This window comes from Myxocyprinus asiaticus, chromosome 42, assembly GCF_019703515.2.
Source record: "Myxocyprinus asiaticus isolate MX2 ecotype Aquarium Trade chromosome 42, UBuf_Myxa_2, whole genome shotgun sequence".
Lineage (NCBI taxonomy): Eukaryota > Metazoa > Chordata > Actinopteri > Cypriniformes > Catostomidae > Myxocyprinus > Myxocyprinus asiaticus.
Genome location: NC_059385.1, coordinates 5127581 through 5152079, shown reverse-complemented (window position 1 = coordinate 5152079; position 24499 = coordinate 5127581). Strand labels below are relative to the sequence as shown.

General features: G+C 38.9%; 1 protein-coding gene across 3 annotated transcripts in view; it reads left to right on the top strand.

The window, feature by feature from the left end:
* Nucleotides 1–23990, top strand: part of LOC127432568 (seizure 6-like protein) — a 62348-nt gene extending 38358 nt beyond the window's left edge. For 2 of the 3 annotated variants that reach the window (XM_051683806.1, XM_051683809.1), the window contains exons 4-17: nt 3709–3904; nt 7407–7592; nt 8759–8930; nt 9018–9187; nt 9870–10064; nt 12632–12770; nt 12965–13161; nt 19908–20102; nt 20310–20501; nt 20649–20843; nt 21868–21903; nt 22093–22207; nt 22666–22771; nt 23166–23990. In XM_051683806.1, the coding sequence (XP_051539766.1) occupies nt 3709–3904; nt 7407–7592; nt 8759–8930; nt 9018–9187; nt 9870–10064; nt 12632–12770; nt 12965–13161; nt 19908–20102; nt 20310–20501; nt 20649–20843; nt 21868–21903; nt 22093–22207; nt 22666–22771; nt 23166–23195 (2124 nt within the window). In that variant the 3' untranslated portion in view covers nt 23196–23990. The remainder of the gene's footprint in view (nt 1–3708; nt 3905–7406; nt 7593–8758; nt 8931–9017; nt 9188–9869; nt 10065–12631; nt 12771–12964; nt 13162–19907; nt 20103–20309; nt 20502–20648; nt 20844–21867; nt 21904–22092; nt 22208–22665; nt 22772–23165) is intronic. The other variant, XM_051683807.1, reaches the window with a different exon arrangement.
* The last annotated feature ends 509 nt before the right edge of the window (nt 23991–24499 follow it).

The following is a 24499-nucleotide window of genomic DNA, read 5'->3' as shown; positions in this document are numbered from 1 at the left end:
TTCTTACCGTGCTTGGAGACAGTACAGACACGCATCCTCTTCCAGGTCGATTCTTAACATCTCCAGTTGATTTGAACTTCTTAATTATTGCCCTGATGGTGGAAATGGGTATTTGTAATGCTTTAGCTATTTTCTTATAGCCATTTTCCATTTTGTGAAGCTCAACAACCTTTTGCCGCACATCATAACTTTATTCTTTGATCTTACACATTGTGATAGATGACTAAGGGAATTTGGCTTGTGTGTTACTTCATATTTATACCCCTCTGGAACAGGAAGTCATGGCTGAACAATTTCATGTTCCTAGTCACCCAGGTGTACAAAAAAAAAAAAAAAAAAAAATGTAAAATATGAATGGGAATATACTTCAGATATATTTTACTCATAGGAATTTCTAGGGGTGCCAATAATTGTGCCACTCATATATTTGACAAAAATATTGTTTTTTTTTTGGTAAAACTTGTGTTGTGTTTGCAATTGTTTGATATCCATTAGAGGATATATTTTTGTGAATATTTTGAATGAAAGATCAAAAGGATAAACAATAAAGATATATTTTATATTTTCTTTGATCATATTTACCAAGGGTGCCAATATTTTTGGCCACCACTGTATGAGTCCTGAAGAGCACGTCGACACGTGAGTTGAAAGTGTCATAGAAGCACCACAAAATTATGTGGTTGCTTCAGAAATCTAGTTTATCATCTCACATTTGCTTTTTATGACACTATCGGTTAGGTTTAGGTTTAAGGTTTAGGGTAGGGAGGTAGGTTTTGTTGGTTTAAATCTTGATAGAACATTAACCTTAAAAACCTCATCTGTTTGGGAGAACATTTGACTCGCTTTTAGGGCCACATAGTGGACATTTCACTTCGGAACTGCCCTGAGATGTGTAATGAACCACAGAATTTTATTTTGCAAAAACATTGCCACAGTCACGCAATGTTCGTTGTATGTGAGAAGGCACTCACGAATTGCAATGTCAGAGCACCCAGCCCGTTGAGACATAGAGAAAGATAAAAAAAGAAATCAAAATAAGGTTTGAAGAAAGTTAATAATGTTATTGGTTTTGTGAATTGTTTTCTGAGGTTTGCTACCAAACCTGGCTGTTGAGCAGATGTGAATTATCATTTTTGACTTCATAACTGTCCAGTCTGTAGAAGTAGCAGGCATTTAGAATAAACCATCAGTGTTTCTCACTGCATGCTCATAATTTTGAATGAATACATCACATTCAGTTGGGCGGTCACATACGGTCTAGTCGCACAAATATTTCAACGTATCCAAAGCTCAAATCAGATCCGAAATTCCGCTTCTGCAGATGGTCGGAACTCCACACTGCTGCTGTGCGACACTCCATTTGAAATGACTGACCTCTGGTCTTTCATTTGTTGTTTGCAGTGAAAAGGCAGCTTTAGACCAATAAGACAAAAGAAAATTAACTGCAAATATTTAATTAGTACTTTTCATGTTTAAATAAAATTGTAAGGAGTAAAAAGTACAATTTTTTCTTTGGAAATGTAATTAAGTAAAAGTACATGTATTCCGTTTAAATTGCACTTGAGGAAATTACAAATCCCCAAAAATAATACTTAAGTATTTTTACTAAATTACTTTACACCCCTGCATTTAAAATTTCCAATCTGTCTCTTCTGGGAAAACAGACCAAAAATACTGATGACTCATCTTGCACTACACTGATTTTTGTCCAATCAAATGCTCTCTAGAATGAGAATGCCCCTCCCCCTAATACCACCTGAAACCGATTAGCAAGTAGCAGATCATGGTTCATGGTTGTGATGTAATTAAAGCATGTTGGCTATCATTTTTTTTTTTAAATTATCATTATGTTAAAATCAAGGACAAGCTCTTCGATATATCCAACCCAAACTTTCTGTTTCAATAGGAAGCACATCAGCACAAGAAATAAAACTGCACTCGTCAAGCAAATTAATTGGATCTTGAAATATGAGTTTACAATACAAATAGCTTCCGTCAGGGATATTTTACTGCCCTCAAATTATGACCAACTGCGCTAGACTTTCTTTACTGAATGAGCATCTGTAAATGCATGAATCTGTTAAACTGATATGCTAACAGACTGTGTAATTTAACAAATAACCTGTTGCAGAACACCAAACACAGCATGTGGCTCCAAGGGAGTTATCTGGAAATGCAATCTGCTGCCTAACAAGCTTTTTTTCTGCAATGAAATTCCGTTTCCCCTGTGCCTAGCACATTTCCCGGGCACCCTCAGATACAGGTGAATGTGCTTGACAACCCTGCGCTCAGTCCAACATGCCCTCTAGTGGCAGGTTCTGTCATTTCACCAATCTAATTACTGGAGTTCTGCACTTTGGACCAACAGCAGTGTTTTCCCAGAGAGCCCAAATCACAAAGTCAGATGTTAATGATAGAGACAGGGGATTGCTGGAGCCATACTGTTGCAGTGCCCACACGCAGCCTCCTGTAATCCCATGTCCACGTCTGCTCTCCCTCTGTGGATAATTCACCCCACGATATAATCTCTAATTACCACTCTAATCCACAGCCAAAGGCCTGCTGTGAGTGTGTGTTAAATATCCCTCTCAAGGGATTAAAACACTTCCTATTAATTTAGTATGTATACATACACTGTCCTCCCATATGTGATGAGATATGGATTGGATAATCTGTGCTGGCTGTGACATGTTTTAAAGGAGAATGTCCAGTTTTCAAATACAGTGTCTATGTATATTATATCTATAATTATATCATAATTCAATTCATTTCAGTGATTTATGGAAAATAAGTATATTAATGATCTATGGCATCAGGTTCCAAAAAACAACATGGTATTACCACTGCTTTTGGCATGATACTATAGTAATACCATGTTTTTTGGAAATGTCCAATGGTATTCTTTGATGTATCTTAGAATATTACCATGTAATTTAACCATCGTAATTCAATTCAGCGAATTACGATACAATTTATGCTCAGTAATTTGTGGCATAATATTGATTACAAAATATAATTTTGATTTGTCCCTCATTCATTAAAAAAATACAATAAAAAATGTGGCTACAGTAAGGCACTTATAATGGAAGTGATTGTGCCAGTTCATGAACGTTAATATACACATTATTTCAAAAATATATAGTAGCCACAAAGATAAAATGGCTAACTAACCTTATTAGAGTAAAGTTTTATCCAATATTTCAACTTTATTCACAACGTTGCCGTGACAGTGCAATGCTATAAACCCTGTAAGCAATTTTAGCAAACTAAAATCATGTTAACGTGTGTAATGTTTACGTATTATAGCTATACTTTTGAAACGTAATGTTTATGGACTGGCCCCTCTGATTTACTTCCATTAATGTAACTGCATTTTTGAGGAGTCAAAATTATCTTCTGTGGTAATCAGCATTATGCAACAATTGCTGTTAAATTAACGTATTTTTTTTTTTAACCTGGCACATTGCTTTGATACCGCAGTACCATCTAGTGCTCATGTATATTACTGTATATTATAGTTTAATCATAATTCAATGCAGTGAATTATCAAACAGAAGTATATCTCTGACATACATTACACTAACTGAAAGTACCAAACAGCACCATGTTATTACCATTCACATGCAGTTTTTTATTTAATCTTTTTTATTTTTTACACGTACCATGCTATTCTTTGAAGTACGTTATAGTGTATTGGTATCGTTGTAGGTAAAAAATGTAAATCTGTCAGAGAGTGAGCAGCTGTCAATCAGAGGGGTTGATGAAGGCGGCGCCTTGCTCGTACTGGCCAATCAGACGCTTCTGGTGGAAGGTCAGGTGATCCGAAGTCCAACCAATACAATCTCTGTTTTCTACCAGTCATCTCCAGAGGGGGGCGTCGGCATGTTCCAGTTACATTACCAAAGTGAGTCCTTTTTCGAAACAAGCCATTATGCATTAAATCAGGGGTTTTCAAACTGAGGTCTGTGACCCCCCAGAGGGTCATAAGGGGGTGAAAGGGGTCTTCAAAAAATCTGAGAACAATAAAAGACTTTGCAAAGTGTCACTGGTTCTAAAGCAAAATAATTCTCAAGCTGCTTTGGAAAAATATTTATTGTGAAACATGCTATTTAAATACATTTTGGCTGAATTTAAAATGTTTCTTTAATATTCTTCTATTGGGTTGAAAGAAACTAATATTTTGTGGATAAAGATATGCCATAAACAATACTTTTTACATATAACAGTGTAATAATTTGTTTTGGCAAATTTTAACTTTTCTTTTTGTTGTATGAAGGTCTCATTAAAACTAAATTGGAAACTTTTTTTACCAGGACTTTATCGTCTATTTTTTATACTTTGTTTTTTAAATGCCTTTGTTTAGATCTTCCTTTTTAACCTTTTTCCAGACCCAGACTTTCAATATTAAACTATGAAAATCCATTAAAAAATAATGTTTAAAACTGTCATGAATATGAGAGCAAGGCAGGACCCAAATGCAGGAAGGCAATTATGTGGGCTTTATTTAACAAAAACAAAAATAAACCAATCACCCGTGTGGGGGAAAAAACAGAATGATAAACTTGAAAACTCAACAACAAAAACCGACCGATAATACATGAAGCAGACAGGAACCAACCGACTGGAGACAGACATTAAACAAATGATTTGACAAAGGAATCAACACAAGGGGAGCTTCAGGAGGAAGGAGGTTGATAGGGAGCAGGTGCCGCAGATGAGTTAATTGGAGAATGAGCTCTTGTCCGGATAACAGAGCTGGCGTTCTCCACGTGGCACCTGCAAAACACAAGAGGGTGAGAGACAAAACAGACACAGGAAAACGCTCAGACAAGACAAACTGACTGTCAGGAGGCAAGACTGTGACAGCACCCCTCCCCTGACAGACGCCTCCTGGCATCCAAAACAGACACCTCGAAACAGGAGGGAACCAACCAAGGGAGGGAGGGTGGGAAGACAGACAAGACATGGAGCATGAGTGTCCGGATCCCGACACCAGAACCAAAACAGAACTAGACAGGAAAGTCAGGATCCAGACACCATGCTCTGAACTTGAAACAGAAAACAGACAGAAGAGTACACGGCAAGGAAACCGAAGCCATGTGCACCCACGGAGACAAAAACAAAGGCAGAGAGCACATGGCCAGGAGATAAACACTGAGCCATGTGCTCAACACAAGCACAGAACATGGATGTCAGGATCCTGTCACCAATAAACCTGACTGACAAAGAGACAGGATCCTGACACTACACCCCCCACCCCCCCCAAAAAAGGGGAACATAAACAGAAGACAAGACCAAACAATACTGATAGACACAAAGACTAAGATGGGGTGGGAGGCCCCAGAAGTACCAGCCCAGGGAGGGAGGGTAGGGGAAACCAGGGAGAAGGCTTAAGAAAGGGGGCAGGGTCCAGCTGCCTGGGAGAAGGCTTGAGGAAGGGGGCCAGGTCCGGAGGCCAGGGAGGAGGCCCAGGTCAGGCAGCCACAGGGCAGGGACGAGGTCAGTGGCTTCCACAGGGGGCAGAGCAAGCTGGTCTTTGGTGGCCGTAGGAAGCTTAGCAGACTGGATAGTGGCCACTGGTGACTGGACAGACTTGTCAACGGCCACTGGGGACAGGAAAGATGGAGCAGCGACTGCTGGGAAGTGATCAGGCTAAGTGCTGGGCACAGGGGACTGGACAAACTGTGCGGCGGCTGTAGAGAACTGGACAGGCTACGCGGCGGCCGCCATGGTCGGGAGCGCTGGCAGCAACTGGGGAACGGCCTCCGTGGTCGGGAGCGCTGACAGGAACCAACCAACTGGAGACAAACATTAACAAATGATTCGACAAAGAACTCAACGCAAGGGGAGCTTAAGAAGGAATGGGTTGATAGGGAGCAGGTGCTGCCAATGATGAGTTAACTGGAGAACGTGGAGTTGTCATGATAACGGAGCTGGTGTTCTCCACATGGCACCTGCAAAACACAAAAGGGAGAGAGACACAGGAAAACACTCAGACAAGACAAACTGACTGTCAGAGGAGGCACAGTCAGGCCAGACTGTGACAAAACTATCATCTTAAAGAGATAACATAAAACATAAACTATTTTAATATTTATTGTGTGAAAGTGATTTCTATTAATTTTTTACAAAATGATGAATGTCCCACAGTTTTTTGCAAACAATTTAGCAAAAGTTACTGTATTTGTTAACCAAGTTGACAAAAATGTCAATGAAAAGCATTCTTGAGATAAAATATGAGACACGTGAATAAGTAAAGTAAATATCACTTGTGAGCAGAATATTTTTATTGGCCGTCATTTTGAAAAGAGCTGCAATTTTTCCAAATTACACTAAAAAAGTAAATTATGTATATCTAGAATACATGAAATTAGGCGTAGCAAGACAAATATGTCGGTCATTTTATTTCAAAAACATTAAAAAATGTCATTTCTATCACCGTGGGAATTTTGATGATCTCCTGAGATGCATGTACATACACAGTTGAACATTGTTAGCAGACAAATAAAAAAAAAAAAAATAAATATTGAGTGTGAAAAATGTTTTAATGAGACTTTACTTTCTAAAAGTTCACAGCGCAAAAAGTGCCCAAAGCTGAAGAAACACCCCTACATGAAAATGTATTTCTGATAGATTTTTTAGGAAGGGAGTCCATTGCGAAGGGATCACCATATTTGGGGATGCTTGGCACTTAAAAGTTTGAAACCCCCTGCAATAAACCAAGGATGTAACCAAATATTGATCGAACCATATTGATCAATCACTAATTTGAAAATTGGAGGGGAAGTGTCCCCCTTATTGTCTATGGTTGTTACAGTCTTGTATTAAACAGTGTATCATGCACTACTGAAATACCTGCTGAAAAACTAAAAAGTGCTGCTGAGGATTAGAAAAGATAATTGCTCTTTTACATAAAAGTCTAATGTTTATATAATAATATGGCTGTAAGTCCCACGGGTGCTTGTGTAAATGTTAAAACCATCCCTCATCTGGCAGTCTCTGCACTACAGATGCTCATATTTAACTTGTAATGAGTTGTTTTACAATCTTTGCCTCTGAACTTTTAAATGAATAATTTCCCATTTGGTTAATTTGCTCAGTTATATAACTGATAGCTTACACCATTTCCATTAACTGACTAATGCACTCATAGATTGACTCAAGGACTCATTTCTAAGGCCCATTTGAGTCTGTCTTATTCTCTCTTGTGTACAATTTGTTTAAATCAGTGTCTTCAGTGGATTTAATGTTCATTTCACTCATAACTGATTAAGCTGGTTCCTTTTGTGCTAATATCAACAAGAAACTACCACCAATATATTTGTATATTAAACTATTTAAATATTTGATCTACACATAAATATTCCCGGAAGTTAAGAATCAGACACTGTCTTTTTTTTGTCCAGTTTTCCGGCTGAGTTGCGCCCTACCAAGACGGCCTCATTTTGGCGAGGTGTCTGTGAAAGACCTGCATCCTGGAGGTACGGCCCATTTCCAGTGCCACATGGGATACCACCTGCAGGGAGATGCCACAATCACCTGTGTCAATGCATCACTTCCTGTGTGGAGCCAGCATGAGCCCAGCTGCAGAGGTGAGAGACAGATACACACAAACAGATTCGAACAAGTATTACATTTTTTGCGCATAACTCATCTCGTAATGTTTGTGCTATAGGCATTGATTGATAACCTCAGATCATGTGGTTTGTTGAGGAGAGGTGTACTTTTACTTTTCTCAGCAATCAGATATACAAAATTCACCTGATGGACAATAAAACAGGTGAAAAAATCCCATTGCATTATAGTAAAGGGATATTTCACCCAAAGATGAAAATTCTCTTATCATTTACTCACCCTCATGCCATTCCAGATGTGTATGACTTTCTTTCTTCTGCAGAACACAAACGAAGATTTTAAAAGAATATCTCAGCTCTGTTGGTCCATTCAATGCAAGTGAATGGTGACCAAAACTTTGAAGCTCCAAAAGCACATAATGGCAGCATAAAAGTAATCCATATGTCTCGAGTGGTTAAATCCATATCTTCAGAAGTGATATGATATATGTGGGTGAGAAACAGATCAATTTTTAAGTAATTTTTTATTAAATTCTCGTCCCTGCCCAGTAGGTAGTGACATGCGCGAAGAATGAGAATCGCCAGAAACAAAAGTAGAATAATGTGGAAGTGGAGATTGATAGTATTATTACACACATTACACACACGCTATCACACACAAAGGCGTTACAATTCTACTGCCAGTACCAAACTAGAAGTACCAAATGTAAGCCAGATTTGGCCCAAACTCTGTTGCTATCTGGGAAGTGAGACACTCCAGAAGCATCCCTCTGATGCATGAGTACATAGACCAACAGTTAAAAATACTTTAGCTTAGACAGAAGTAGTCCAATAATAGGGTTATGTTCAATAATACGGAAATAAAACAAACAATATTTTGACTTTTGAGCCACTTTTTTAAAGTCTAAATTCTTTACTTGTCGGTCGCCACCATATGATGTAATGTATTTGAATGACCTGAATTGTAATATTGTAATGGATTTTTTGTAAATATTAATATATATGATTAATTACAATTAATTCAAATAATTAATTGGCACATCATGTCATTAATGTGGTTAAAATTGTTAATCGATTGATAGCCCTAGTAAAAATCTATTATTAGTAATAATTTGTAGTTATATATGTAAACTGTATATTAAAGACCCCACTGACTATTTACGACTGTTTACGTTCTTTTTAAGCTTTGTGTGGAGGTGTCATAAAAAACGCCATGGTAGGCCGGGTGTTGTCCCCCTCACCCCATTCGGGCTCTAACAGTACTCTGGATCGCAGCTGCTTTTGGTCCCTGGAGGCCCCTAATGGCCAGAGGCTGCACTTGCATCTGGAAAGAATGGTGTTAGGTCCGACAGACCGGTCAGTATATATGTGTGTATATATTTCTGTATTTTGCATGCTTTTAACATGCTTTTAACACCCCCCCCCCCTCCTCCCATGCTTAAGGCTTGTCTTATGGAGCGGTCTCGATGCTGGTTCGGTGGTTCTGTTTGATTCAGGCCATGGTGGTCCAATCCCATTTGAGGGAGTGATCAGCGAGGGCCCGGCAGTTCGGGTCCAGTTTATAACAGAACGGCCAAACAACCACAACTCTGGCTTCAACATCCGCTATGAGGGTAGGTGACATCATTGTTATTGACACAAAACATGTTAGGTAGACATTTCAAATTGAATGTACAGTGGCTCCAATAAGTAATTGCATTAGATAACAAAATTTATTTTTTTCTCAGAACTTTTGTACAATGACTGTTAATCCACTGATGTTCAACAACCAGAAATCTTAAACAATAAATCAATTGTTTTATCATTTAAAACCTAACTCTTCTTTTTGTGAAATGTTTTGTTTGAACAGTATGCTTTTGCTATCTTTCTTTAAAATAAATGCCACTTGGTTTGATGTTTTGTTATCTAATGAAATAACGTTCACTCATTTTTAAGTGTGGCTTAAGTAGGGATGGGAATCATAATGAATTTAACAAATATGATTCAGGTTCCTGAACAGTTCTATTACTTTTGAGGAAGAATTATATCATAAGAGTCATTTGTTCGGGAATCAGACTACCCTGGTCGTGATGGATGTTTCACGCTGCTGATTTAGTAGTGGTGTTGTGCCGCTGAATGCTAGCACAGCAAACACTGTCAGAGTATTTCAGTCCGGTGTTCCATCTACATCAGTGAAAAAGCATGTTCGAGATCCGTTAACGAACCAAAAATCTTTCAGTAGCTGTATTTTAAAAAAAACAAATGGAACCGGTTCTGAATAATACTACATAACTTGCTCTAATGTTTCGCATTTAGCATTTGAAAAGGGCCACTGCTACGAGCCGTACATCCAAAATGGGAATTTCAGCACAACAGACCCAACCTATGGCGTGGGGACAGTCGTGCAGTTCACCTGTGACCCGGGCCACTCGCTGGAGCAGGGCCCGCCCGTCATTGAGTGCATCAACACTCGAGATCCCTACTGGAATGACACAGAGCCCCTGTGCAAAGGTATGATGATGATCAGTGATATTAGCCTACATGTTACATGATACTTTACACATCACTACAAAATAACATTTAGCATTTTTTAACAATAATTGTCTGATGATTGGCAGATGTTTCTTGTGATTAGCAGATCTAATTATGGCATGGTAATGGCATAGTATTTTAATGGTACGTTAATATTGAAGAATTATTCGTTTTGCTTCAAGGCTGATAGAATATACTCACAAGCAGGCCTAATCATCACATTAGTCTTGATTTTAGTTGTTGCCCTATATTTAACCTTGTTCTAATACATCTTTAGCTGCATAAATGAGCTTTTCTGTGACTGAAACAGGTTGCCACAGATAACAGCTGACTATAACATTGGTCAACCTACACAGTGTTACAAATGCTTGTTATCTTGTCACGTGCAATTAATACGGCAATTAACACAGCAAACTGATGCCTGGAGTTTCACAACCAGATGTGCATTGCACAGTTCAGAGAAGAATTCTTACTGTTTGAATTTTCACTACTTTTCTCTTTTGACAATGGTTCTAGATACAAAGATGGAAAAAACAATACTATGGAATTTAATCCAGTGATCTAATGTAATATAATACAAATCAGGGGTCAAGTCATCATGGTACTTTAATGTTGTTGTTCTTCGGCTGTACCATTGTATTCTTTGAAGTACCTATGTGTACCATGTAAATATCAGTACACGAATATGGTAATTTCTCAGTACCATGGTTTATATATCAAAGTACCACGGTATTACCATCTGATAGCATCACTGTACCACAGTATTGCAGCACTTTTTTGTAAGCAGCACAAATGCAGTAAATGTACACTAGCTTTCAGGATATAAGGAGTGTAACAGGATACAAATTGTGATGTGAACTATTGGCACCCATGTGTCATCACTGTATACACACCAACATGAAAAATAAGCCAGGGCAAAAGTGCTACCGAAATAGACAAAAATGCCCCAAATATTTGAAACGTAGGGGCAAAAAATGGCCCATAATGTTTTTTAACCTTTGATATATTTCATAATATTCAATTCTTGGCCTATCTAGTCACTATTGACCATTGAAGTGCATTGATTCAGGTGAAGTTTTGGACACAAATGGACAATATTATAACTGTAGCTGGGTTTCCCCTCTTGGATTTTAGGCGAATTTTTACATTACAGCTGATTTGAAAAGCTGAATAAATCATTCTTATTCAAAGTAATGGCCAGAATCATCCAATCACTGCCAACCATGTAAAAAAATCTATGTACTGATTATGATTGTCCCATGTTTGCCCAACATGTTTAGTGGTCCAAACATCATCTGCAGCCTGAAACTGAAAATTTGGTTGGATTTTAGGAGTGAATGCACTTAGCTGCATAGAGAGCTAAAGGTTGTCCCCTTGCTCCCTATTTAGTGAATGACATAACCTCCAGTGTGCTGTCTGTCTGCACTGGTCTCATCCTAACTCCATATAAAGCCTCTGAAAGCAACATTGGCCCACAGATGTGTTAATGTTGAAAGTTATTCAAAATAACTTAACATGATTTTTCAACTTGTGAGGAAATAAGGTCCCATTTTCCACATATGTGGACTTCATGTTAATCAGCACGCTGACACGTGAAAAATTAAGATTTTTTTTTAAAGCGGCATATCAAACAAAACTAGAGACACTACTCTTTACAACCAAACATGTTTCAATGGAAAAAAACGTTAAGAGGTTTCTTTCCAGAGACACTATTTTTGGCGCTGCGCCAGTAGAAGCACTTCACGGAAATCTACGTCATGCTGTTGTGTCACGAGACACAGTGCGCCAAAAGTTTAACCCTTAAATGGCAGTGTAGAGTCTTGCAAACAGTATTCAGTCAGTTTAAATTAATTTAAATTATGCATTGCTTATAGTGAAGACAAAATGCAACGTCCACACATGTGGACGCGGGGTCGCACGAGGATAATGCATAAGAAATGCTGGATAGAAACACTAAGATGCAAACAAAATCTCCAAAATGAGCATAAAAATGCTTGAGGTGGATAAATTTTTTATTCGAGAAAAAGACAGAAATATACTGTAGACGTGCATCATAAAATTCATGTGACTTTGTCTAAACAAGCCATGTGAATATATAATTCGCTCAAAGAAAATCATCAAAATCATTGCATGGGATCTGAAAGGTTGCTCTATTTATTCTGAAAGTCCAGACACAAAGCCTGTCATCAAAATTATTGGCTACAACACACTTTTGCTCCCAGACACATGGCATCTGTCGTTGAATGCTAGCAAGCATCAAGTTCATCAGAGCATTTTGTTGGCATGCTCTAAACCCCAAGCAATTCATTACATTTAATAAAAGAGCCACAGTGGCTTCAACTTCTATTTTAATTTCTATTTTGTGCCAATTTCCCCAGAAGTGACGATTTTGTTATCTTAAACACAAGGGATGAAAACACTGCTTTGCTCACAAAGTTTCTGCCATTTTCCAATTGTGAGCATCAATTAAATTCACACCCTGGATGGATATATGACTTGTGTTAAATGTTAGATCAAATGTGAGATACCCTCTCCTCTCTCTGCAGCTCTCTGTGGCGGTGACCTGTCTGGCCCTAGCGGCGTCATTCTGTCCCCGAACTGGCCTGAATGGTATGGGGAGGGCGAGGACTGCAGCTGGAGAATTCACGTCGGCGAGGACAAACGCATCCTGCTGGACATACAGCTGTAAGTTCTTTTGGAACATTCTGTGCTGATAACAACAACAGTCAGGTCTGCTCGTGGCTGCGTATCAAGCGGCTGCTCATATCGAATGAAACCCACAGAGCTGCTGAATGCTATGACTCACCAAAACTGCATGGATGGCTCGTGCATTTTCTCATTTCCCCCCAAACCTCACCCACTCTTCTCTTTCTCATTAGATTGAATCTGAGCGACAGTGATATGCTAACCATTCTGGATGGTGATGAGGTCACAACACGTATTCTGGGACAGTTTGTGGGGGGCACTAGCCCGTTCAAGATGTCCTCCTCAACTCCTGACCTCACCATCACGTTCCACTCTGATCCAGCTGGTCTGGTCTTCGGGAAAGGAGAAGGATTCATCATCAACTACATGGGTAAAGACACATTTGTTTTGTTTGTTTCTGTCTTGTTTTTAACAGTTGTCCATCACTAGTCTCAGCCTCAGACGGTATGCCGATGCATATCGCACAGAAAAATGGCAAAACTTTCTAAAAATCGTAAACCATGTTGCGTAGTTTTTATTATGAGTCGTGTAGATAGCTATAACCTTGAAAGATTCTCTTCAAACTGTTGTTCTGCCATGACAGGAGTTGACCTGAAAGAGAAGGAGAAGACAGTTTATGCTAATGCCCACTATAGTGCCACCTTAAAACCAAAGTATAGTTGATTTTTCAGCGTGCCACTACATTTCGCACACAGTGTTGTCCACGTGTCTAGAAAAACTGGCCTGCACGCAGACAATACACATTTGTGTGCATTGTCTGCACATGCGCCTGCCATGGCTATACTAAAAGAGTTTCGCAGTTGTAGTGTGTATGCCTCGAATGCATCTGTATGGGGTCACGGTCAAAAGAGTAGTTTGAAAGGCTTGCGACATAGATTGGCACACAGAAAATGATGTGATGTGATGAGTTGTGTTCTGACTAGGGATGCCACAGTGGGGGGTTTTTGTCGGTGAACCGGTTTTACAATTCTTTGCAAATTTTCTTATTATGCAACAGGCATTGAGACAAAAAAGCCATATCATATCACATACCATAAGCACAGCCATACAATAGGAAAACTGATAATTACACAACAAATAATAGGAGGTATATAATAAGAGATGCTCCAACATACATAACACCACTTATCTGATTCCCTGGTTGCAGAATGATGCACCTCAATGTAACCAGAGTGCCTGAAGTCCCTCCAAAAGTACATAAATGTAAGATTATTGTGGGTGTGCAAGATGTAGTTCATAGCATCCAGCAGTTCTTTTCTTCTGCAACAGTTTATTAAAGCAATTCATTGTCTGTAAGACGCCCCATAAAAATACTGTCCTTTAATCTGTCCACAACACCTCACAAATATGCATAATAACGGAAACATTGCTTATAGCAAGCAATTGTCAGGCAATGACTTTATTTTTTTATTTTTTTATCCCCTTTTCTCCCCAATTTGGAATGCCCAATTCCCAATGCGCTCTAAGTCCTATGGTGGTGTAGTGACTCGCCTCAATCCGGGTGGCGGAGGATGAATCTCAGTTGCCTCCGCGTCTGAGACCGTCAATCCGCGCATCTTATCATGTGGCTTGTTGAGTGCAGGCTATTCTCTGCGGCATCCATTTACAACTCACCACGCGCCCCACCGAGAGCAAGAACCACACATTATAGTGACTACGAGGAGATTACCCCATGTGACTCTACCCTCCCTAGCAACCGGGCCAATTTGGTTGCTTAGGAGACCTGGCTGGAGTCACTCAGCATGCCCTGGATTCGAACTCGCGACTCTAGGGGTGGTAGTCAGCATCAATACACGCTGAGCTACCCAGGCCCCACCTAGTTAAAATTGATTGTTGAATGCGGTAATTTTGTTCACAAGCAGTGCTTTAAAAAATTAGGATGATTTAATTCGCAACCTCTCAAAGTTTACCATGCTTATAGCAACTAGATGCAAATGCACCGTGCGCTTTCAGCATGCTTAAACTTTACAAAAAAAGCCTGTCTTTGAAAATAAAGTGGAAATGGGAAGTGAAATATGTCTACAGTCTGTGACGGACTGGTCTCGCGTGACTTTTGATTATCAGCATAAAGTCTGGTCTACATTATTGCTAAATCTGGACAAGAACCACAGCTAAAAAATATAAAATTCTCTATGTGGTTGTTGGACGATTAGTAGAAGTTGGAACATCCTGTCCCATTTGTAGGATGTGAACCTTTATGCGACTTCTGTCATCCATCGTCTTCAGTAACCCTCTGTCATACAAATGCTCCTAAACAGACGATTTAAGCCACTTTTTCGGTGGATATGAGTCTGTGACTCATTCCTCTGTGATAATTTGGAGTTCGTGTTAAGCCCCAGTTTCACATGTAGTGAAAGTTCATGTTCAGCCCACGACACCTGGACTGAACATGCGTGCCTTCCCAAGAATGCAGACGGGGAGAATACAGTGGAGGATGCCACATCTGGGCCCCCCTGTGAGTTCAGGGCCCCCGCTGCTGCTTAAGCCCCGGTAAGCCTGTGCATTAATATGGACCTGCATATATATAATATTTTTGCCACATGTACATAAAACATTTCATGGTTTTTAACCATAGATTCTTAGGGCTAAATTAGCCATGACATTTATATACGCGCTTAATAGAGAAACTGTATAATAGCGACAATTCCTAGTTCTGACACATTTCGGAACACAACGACAAAGAGAATTGAGTGTTTGCTTCCTGTACTTGCGTACAGTATGTTTTGGGAACTAGTTGCTGGATTTGCCAAAGTTTTAAGGTTTGTGTTACAGAGTATTTGAAAAATATTCAAGAGCTTTGGTTTGAGACAATTAAATGAGATACACTATATTGCCAAAAGTATTCGCTCACCCATCCAAATAATTGAATTCAGGTGTTCCAATCACTTCAATGGCCACAGGTGTATAGAATGAAGCACCTAGGCATGCAGACTGCTTCTACAAACATTTGTGAAAGAATGGGCCGCTCTCAGGAGCTCAGTGAATTCCAGCGTGGTACTGTGATAGGATGCCACCTGTGCAACAAGTCCAGTCGTGAAATTTCCTCGCTACTAAATATTCCACAGTCAACTGTCAGTGGTATTATAACAAAGTGGAAGCGATTGGGAATGACAGCAACTCAGCCACGAAGTGGTAGACCACGTAAAATGACAGAGCGGGGTCAGCGGATGCTGAGGCGCATAGTGCGCAGAGGTCGCCAACTTTCTGCAGAGTCAATCCCTACAGACCTCCAAAGTTCATGTGGCCTTCAGATTAGCTCAAGAACAGTGCGTAGAGAGCTTCATGGAATGGGTTTCCATGGCCGAGCAGCTGCATCCAAGCCATACATCACCAAGTGCAATGCAAAGCTTCAGATGCAGTGGTGTAAAGCACGCCGCCACTGGACTCTAGAGCAGTGGAGACGCGTTCTCTGGAGTGACGAATCACGCTTCTCCATCTGGCAATCTGATGGACGAGTCTGGGTTTGGCGGTTGCCAGGAGAACGGTACTTGTCTGACTGCATTGTGCCAACTGTGAAGTTTGGTGGAGGGGGGATTATGGTGTGGGGTTGTTTTTCAGGAGCTGGGCTTGGCCCCTTAGTTCCAGTGAAAGGAACTCTGAATGCTTCAGCATACCAAGAGATTTTGGACAATTCCATGCTCCCAACTTTGTGGGAACAGTTTGGGGATGGCCCCTTCCTGTTCCAACATGACTGCACACCAGTGCACAAAGCAAGGTCCATAAAGACATGGATGAGCGAGTTTGGTGTGGAACAACTTGACTGGCCTGCACAGAGTCCTGACCTCAACCCGATAGAGCACCTTTGGGATGAATTAGAGCGAAGACTGCGAGCCAGGCCTTCTCGTCCAACATCAGTGTCTGACCTCACAAATGTGCTTCTGGAAGAATGGTCAAAAATTCCCATAAACACACTCCTAAACCTTGTGGAAAGCCTTCCCAGAAGAGTTGAAGCTGTTATAGCTGCAAAGGGTGGGCCGACGTCATATTAAACACTATGGATTAAGAATGGGATGTCACTTAAGTTCATATGCGTCTAAAGACAGATGAGCGAATACTTTTGGCAATATAGTGTATCTTTGAGCACACCTGTATATTCCAGTTTGTCCTCACAGTTATGTATGATTCCAGATTTCCCTGCCCCTGAACATCGTGTACAAAAAAAAATCTGTGGTTGGTCACTTTACATGGCAGTCAGATGGCCTCTTCCTACCAAAGTGGGTGGTTCTTGTCCAGACTTAGCTATAATGTAGACCAGACTTTATATGCTGATAATCAAAAGTCAAGCAAGGCTAGTCCGTCACTGTAGACATATCACTTTTACTTTTCCCCTTGACTTTTAGAGACATACTTTATTCTGAAACTTTCAGTATCTAGACTGAGTATTATAGATACAAAGAGAGCACATTTCTTTTTAAATACTTCAACCAATCCATTATCTTCTCAAACGGTCAGCATGCATTTTAATCAATGCTTTTTTTCTTTTTTCTTTTTTTTTAAAAGTATTTTCAGCTCATAAAAATCTCCCATAATCCTTTTCTCCTGGCTGCCCTTCTTCACTCGCATTAAGTTTCAGTATCTCTCTCACTCCCATAGGATACATTCTCACACATATGTTATACATGCAATCACCTGTAATAGTTTGAGCTAATAAGAACAGATACTCTTTTTAAATGTATGTACAGTAACAGTTAATGATTAAGTCTCCTACTGAATACAGGTCAGTGACAACCTTTGAGTTCACAATGGAGGCTGATTTGCTTATTATCAAACTGTTTGTAAACCTATCCTTCTAAAAAAAAGCCTAAGCTGGTTAGCTGATCTAATCTGGTCTCCCAGCCTGGTAAAGCTGGTCAGTTGGCTGGTTTTTGGGTTTAGCTGGTCAGTCCGGGAGTGTAGCTTTCCAACCATCTAAACCAGCTAAGCACCAGCTTGTCCACAGCTAGGAGACCAGCTTAAACTAGCTAAGACCATCTTGAAGAACAGCAAACCAACTTAGACTGGTTTAAGATATTATTTTCAAATGAGTTGTTAAAGGTGCACTCTGTAATTTTTTCCTCATTAAAAAGGTTTAACTCCTAAAGACATGAATTGTAATTTTGCAGTTTACATAGGAAATCTTTACCACTCACATTAAAATGAAGACTCCAGTCACATCAGTAATCTTATGAAAGCTGTTTTATTCTACATGGAGAGGGTCTGCAAATGGGGGCTGCCATGTTCAAATCACACGACCAGCCAAATACTACTCACTTAATCTCAGTAACCATCCTGTTATTTGACACTTTCATTGATTAAAGTAATCATGGCTGATTGTGAATAATATATATCTACAATGGCATCTGAAACTGAAAACGAGTGATTTTAAATGATGCTGCATCCAAGCCTTTAGGTGTCAGTATAAGTCCAAGATGACACAAAGACAAAAGTTACTGAGTGCACCTTTAATGTGGAATCTAAAGAAACCCCATTAGCACAGCGCTAAATTTGTATGTGAACATGCAGGCCATGTTAGGAATAACTGATCTGATAAAAAACTGGAAGACTGATGCCTTTACATAAAAAAGTCAATTCCCCAGATCATTTTAGTTTTTTTTTTTTTTTTTTTTTTTTTTGGCCAACTACAAGGTCTGAAATCTCAAGGGGAAAAAAATGAAATAGTTGGAGCTGTGGCCTTGCAGTTAGCATTAGCACATTAGCTTGAACACATTGAACTGTCATGGTCATGCAGGCGATGTATGTTTGATTTTAGGCTCCCATCATTTCCCAATCCTAATCCCACCTCCTTCCAATAGGAAAGAAAAACAAATGACATCTCTTTAATATCTAAAAAATTTTCTCCTAGACAGCAATGGGACTAAATGGAGAGTAAATGGAGACTTTTGCTTCTCCTGCTTCTTATTTTGTTGTCATGAGAAAAGGACCCCAGGATTTTCACATGTGTCTGCTCTAGAGTTACAGAAGAGATCTCAACAGTGTCTCTATCTGTGCTCACATTTGCCACTTTGCAAGTCTACAATCAAAAGTCAGAGATTTCAGTATGAACTTGAACAATTCTCATCAAATTCTTCCAAGACCAATTTATCTGATATATGATATGTGAATACATTTTCAACAAGCTCTATACTCGTACTATACAGCAGGACTATACAACAGGCGGCCTGTGGGCCACTGAAAATTTTGAACGGGCCGGATTTGGCCCGCGGGCCACCTGTTGAATAGGCCTGCTATACAGTTGCAGCGTAAGAGTGTAGAGCTTGAAAATGAATTCAGGTTGTCAGTTGTCTAAGGGGCTGTTCACACTGAATATGTTTTGCATCTGTTCGCTCTGTTTTTTTTTTTGTTTTTTTTATTTCCCATGTAAACTTGCAATAGATGAACATTGCCCCACGTCTCATTGTTTTAACAGTGTCTCGTGCAGGAGTCAAGTGTTTTTTAGTTGTTTTCAGAAGCTGAGGAAAAAAAATTATCATTGTCCATTACTTTGACAGAATGGGAAGGTTAAAGAACTAAAATCATGGACGAATGACAAGTGTGAGTTCAGAGAAACAGAAAAGTTCTATTCGTTAATTTGGTCAAGAAAACATTTGATTTGAAAAAGCAAAAGTTTAAATCGTTACATCTATAAAAAACTTTTCTGTTATTGTACAATAAAATGTTTAGTATCAGTCTGATTTGCTCTCTCGGTTGTAGTCCAATTCTGAAAGCACTTTTTAGTTAATTTTTTTTTTTCTCAATTTACCTGTATTTTTTATTTTATTTTATTTATTTTTTTAATTTCCTGCTAGGTGGAAATATTTCTCATGAAAAAAAAATTAAAGCTATAAACACAGATTTTATTTATACAGTGAAAAAAATATTATAGGCTTACTATTACACGATATCTGTTGATAGAAGCTTTTTGTTGACTAAATGTTCTGGCTTGGCCCGCATGCCCTGAAGATTTTCTGGACATCTTGTCACACCTGAGATAAAGTTGTTTCTTCTTTGAAACATTACTATAAAACATCACTCTGGGTCTCCCCATACTATCTCCACTAGTGTTATAAATTAAAGTGGCCATTTAAAAAAAAAATTTTTTTTTTAAATGTTGAAATCTGTTCTGCATCATTTTCTCAGAGGTGTCTCACAACGACTCATGTCTGGACCTACCTGAGATCCAGAACGGTTGGAAGACCACTTCTCATGCAGCAACCGTCCGTGGAGCTCACATCACGTATCAGTGTGACCCGGGATATGACCTTGTGGGCAGTGAAACTCTGACCTGTCAGGCTGACCTGAACTGGAGCACCCAGCCCCCCTTCTGTGAGAAGAGTGCGTTATATATGCATTTAAATCTATTTTACATTTGCATATATGCATTTGCTAGACACTTTTATCCCAAGTGACTTACAGTGCATTCAAGCTATACATTTTATCAGTCCATTCATTCCATTGGAATCGAACCCATTATCTTGGCATTGCTAGCATACCTTGTTGTCTTTCTCAGTTTTGTCTTTTTCTCTTCCTTTTATTTATTAGTTATGTACTGCACAGACCCTGGCCATGTGGAACACTCCACACGCACTCTTTCTGATCCCAAACTTCTGGTTGGCACCACCATCCAATATAGCTGCATTCCCGGATTCATCCTGCAGGGTGGCGCCACACTTACTTGCTATGGCCGTGAGCCCGGCACCCCAGTTTGGACATCTCGCTTGCCACATTGTGTCTGTGAGTTGCCATAAGGTTTTCATCTGAAATACATTAAGGATGGTTATTTCGTTAAACTTGTACTATTACATACTCTAAACACCAATTTTTAAGTACTTAAATACCAGCCCAATTCTTCTTAATTTTATTTGTTTTTCTGTATATTAGCGGAAGAGTCTGTATCCTGTGAGAATCCTGGACTTCCTGACAGTGGCTATCAGATCTTGTCAAAAAGGCTTTACCTGCCAGGAGAATCTCTAACCTTCATGTGCTACCAAGGCTATGAGCTCATTGGTGAAATGGCCATCAAGTGCATTCTAGGAAATCCCTCTTTTTGGAGTGGTCCATTACCACTTTGCAGAGGTAAGAGTAGATGTATGGTATTTGGAGAAAATTAGCTTGCAAACACTGTTACTAATAGTTCTGCTCATAAGTTTACACACCCCTTGCAGTATCATGTTATGTTCAGAATTACCGTATATACCAGATTCCAAGCAGATAACAACCGACTGTACATTATCCCACTTATTACTTGGCTACTAACCAAATAAATAAATAAATGGATATTAAATAATGATTTACATTGAAATTATGTTACTACGTGAGAAGAAATAAATCGCTGAACAGCTGAAATCTGAGTTCTGTCTGTCTTATTTTGTAAATAATGACCATTTGACTCCTCATTATACATCTTATTACAAGAATACTTGCAAAATAAATAAATAAATGGACATGAAACATTGATTTGAATTGAAATTATTGTATTAGCTTACTTGTAGAGATCCACAGTGATCTGATAAGCAGTAAAGATGACTCGCAATACATGGATGAGCGGATATGTGGATGTGCGGTTGTTACTCAGAGATATCAGCCCACTAGATGGCGCCATTGACCAATCAGAATGCTTTCTTTGTTCTTAAACATTTTGCAACAACATATAGAGGTAAATTAATACATGTGATTATAAATATTTTGCTGTCATTAACAGCAAAGCCGTTTTGGGTGTTATGAGTGTTGTCATAGAAACGAATAACATTCGCGGTCCCAGGATGTGAACGGCTCCGAGTAGAATCTCATTACAGTATCACAATTACAGTAATTCCGACATGATGCGAACACAGCATTTGTACTGTGCTAAAGAAGCTGCATTACAACAGATATTTTCATGCATTATATTACATAAAACAATAATATATACTGTAATAATTGAAATTACACATATTATCCTGTTAAAAAAGAATACTGTGTGTTTACTTTCCCATTTCTTTTTTTATATACATTCCTCAAGGCAGTACTAAATAGTAAACAAATGCAATTTTTATGACTGTTCTTACAGTATATTAATCATATTAGATATTGAAGAATATTTATTTTCTGATATTTTCAGCCAATCACGAGTGCTCGAGCCATCACACATTAGAGGGTAAGTTTTATTGTTTTGGTCTGATTTTAAATAACCATAGATTGTAAAGTCACTACCCTATAATATATGTTGCGATCAGCGAGAAATTATCACAGGTTTGATGTTTTTTTTTTATTTATTTTTTTACTGGATAAACAGATTAAAATGGAATATGGTTATTGCCATATATCATCTTTATATCTTGTCTAGTGGCTGAGGCCGCGGCGGACTCCTCTTTTGATGGAGGGAGCATGGCTCTAGCTATATTTATACTGGTGCTGTTAGTGTCTTTCTTACTAGGAGGAACCTACATATATATCACAAGGTGAGCAATATAGACACTGGAATGCACAGGTATCATACGCTACTTCAAAAACTAAGGTAACAAGACCACTCATGCAGGTAAATTAAACTATTTAATAACTAAAAAAGAGCGCGGCCAACAGACTGCACCATCTATAGGTCATAACGTCAAACTGTACTTCAACAGTTGACTAAGTTTTTATGAGTTCAGCCATCTTGAAATTGATTTTGCATCTTGCATTTTTGTTACCTGTGTGAACTAACATGGTGGAGTCTGGTGGGGGCTAAACGAGGCATTGCCTCCCTAGATTTGCCTTGTGCCCTCCTTAGTGCTACTGTGTTTTAATCTTGTAAATAAGACCGATTTCTTAATGAAGAGTGTGATGATATGCATAGTTTGGAAACGATTGTGTCCATTGGTGAAATGAGACCGCAGATGCTGTGTTTGAACCCTTGTCAAAAGTTCTTCTCTGTTTTTAGGTGTCGTTACCATTCAAACCTGAGACTGCCTCTGATGTACCCACATCCCTACAACCAGATCACTGTGGAAACAGAGTTTGACAACCCTCTCTATGAGACCGGAGGGGTAAGAATCTCTAAAATACTGTCACAAAATAATCCATTCTGAATTTCTTCATCATTATTGCAATTTTTTACATTCAATCCATTCATTACAGCGAAACAAAACAAATCTGAAAAAATTGTATTATGTGTGTTTTGATAGTTTCAACAAAGTCACAAAGTTTGGTTTCCATATTAAAAACTATCTGGTATTTAAAAATTATCATTTACCTCTCCCGGGTCAAAAATGACCGGAATGCAATAGGGTCAAAAATGACCGGAATGCAATTGGAGGGTTAAATCAGATGTTCAATATAGACTCAGACTTTTGCACCCCTCTGTATTTTTACATTTTTGCATTATGATCACACATTGCCAGATGTAATTTCCAGGGTGTCTCTTGTGGTTCTGTTTTACAGGACACGAGGGAATATGAGGTGTCCATATGAAGAGACTCGCAGACACATCCCATATTGCTCCAGTGCTTAGAGGAAGTGATGTAAATAGCTCCTGACAATTCCACTTTCCCCACCTCCCCAACCTCCAGAGGAAAGGAACTTTCATGAGCCGAGAGAGAGAGAGGGGGTCTTGGGAGGGGCAGTGAAACAGGAAGTATCATTGCAGAAATGGGTCGGCCAGTAGAAGTTGCTGTGGTTTTCCAACATGTGTTTCAACACATATGCACTTGCAGTGGTGGGGTCCTCATTATACCATTCACAAACGTGCGTATGTATGAACGTACAGGACTTTGTTAACACGGCACATAAATCTGATTCAGTTTCGACACAAAATCAGATTTTTGGTGCCTGTCTGAACAAAGCCTAAGTGTTATGTGACAATGTGAGAGTAAAAGCAAATGAAACAGTTTGCACACTGTTCTTTCACCTCAATAACGTGACTTTTGGAAAAGTCTAACCCTGAAATACTTAAAACCCTTTGTTCCTAAATAAAGGGTTCGTGGTGGCGCTGTCTGTGTGTGTTTGTGGCCCATACTGCCTGCTGTCATTTTTAAGTCTTTGTACTTAGAGCAGTTTGTAGTGCAGGTTATAAAGTAGTATTTTTTCCCCTGCAAGTGACGTCCTACTACAGCAGAGACAAAATGATGTATTTATTTTGAAGTATATGTGAAATGTTCTCTGCTGATGATAATGAATACTTCATTTTGGAGATGAAGGAAAACATTTAACTGATTTCTCTAAAGAAATGTTAAAAATAAATAAATAAATACATTCAATCTTTTTTAACACAGATGTGTCCTGATTTTATTAAAGGCTTTTATTTCAAAAGGGCTCTGACAGAATTAGGACATTTATGCTGCACTGATAATCATTTTGCACATAAAATCTGACAAAATCTACCCATTGGAGAGAAAAAATTATGAATCTCTTGAAAATTGTGTAATCTCTGTGAATGGCTTACTTGTATTTGTCTCTACATATTAAGCTGGGATAAGAAAAAGTACACCTATCTTAATTGTTTCTTCTAGTACCATTTGGAGAGCAAATTGAGACTTAAAAAAAGAAAAGACCCCAGTAATCTAACGTGTCGTCTCTAGATTTAAAGGAAAAGTTCACTCAAAAAGGAAAATTCTCTCATAATTTACTCAACCTCATGTCATCCCAGATGTGAATGACTTTCTTTCGTCTGCAGAACACAAACAATGACTTTTAGAAAAAATATCACAGCTCTGTAGGTCCGTACAATGCAAGTGAATGGTAAACAAAACTTTGAAGCTCCAAAAAGCACATCAGTG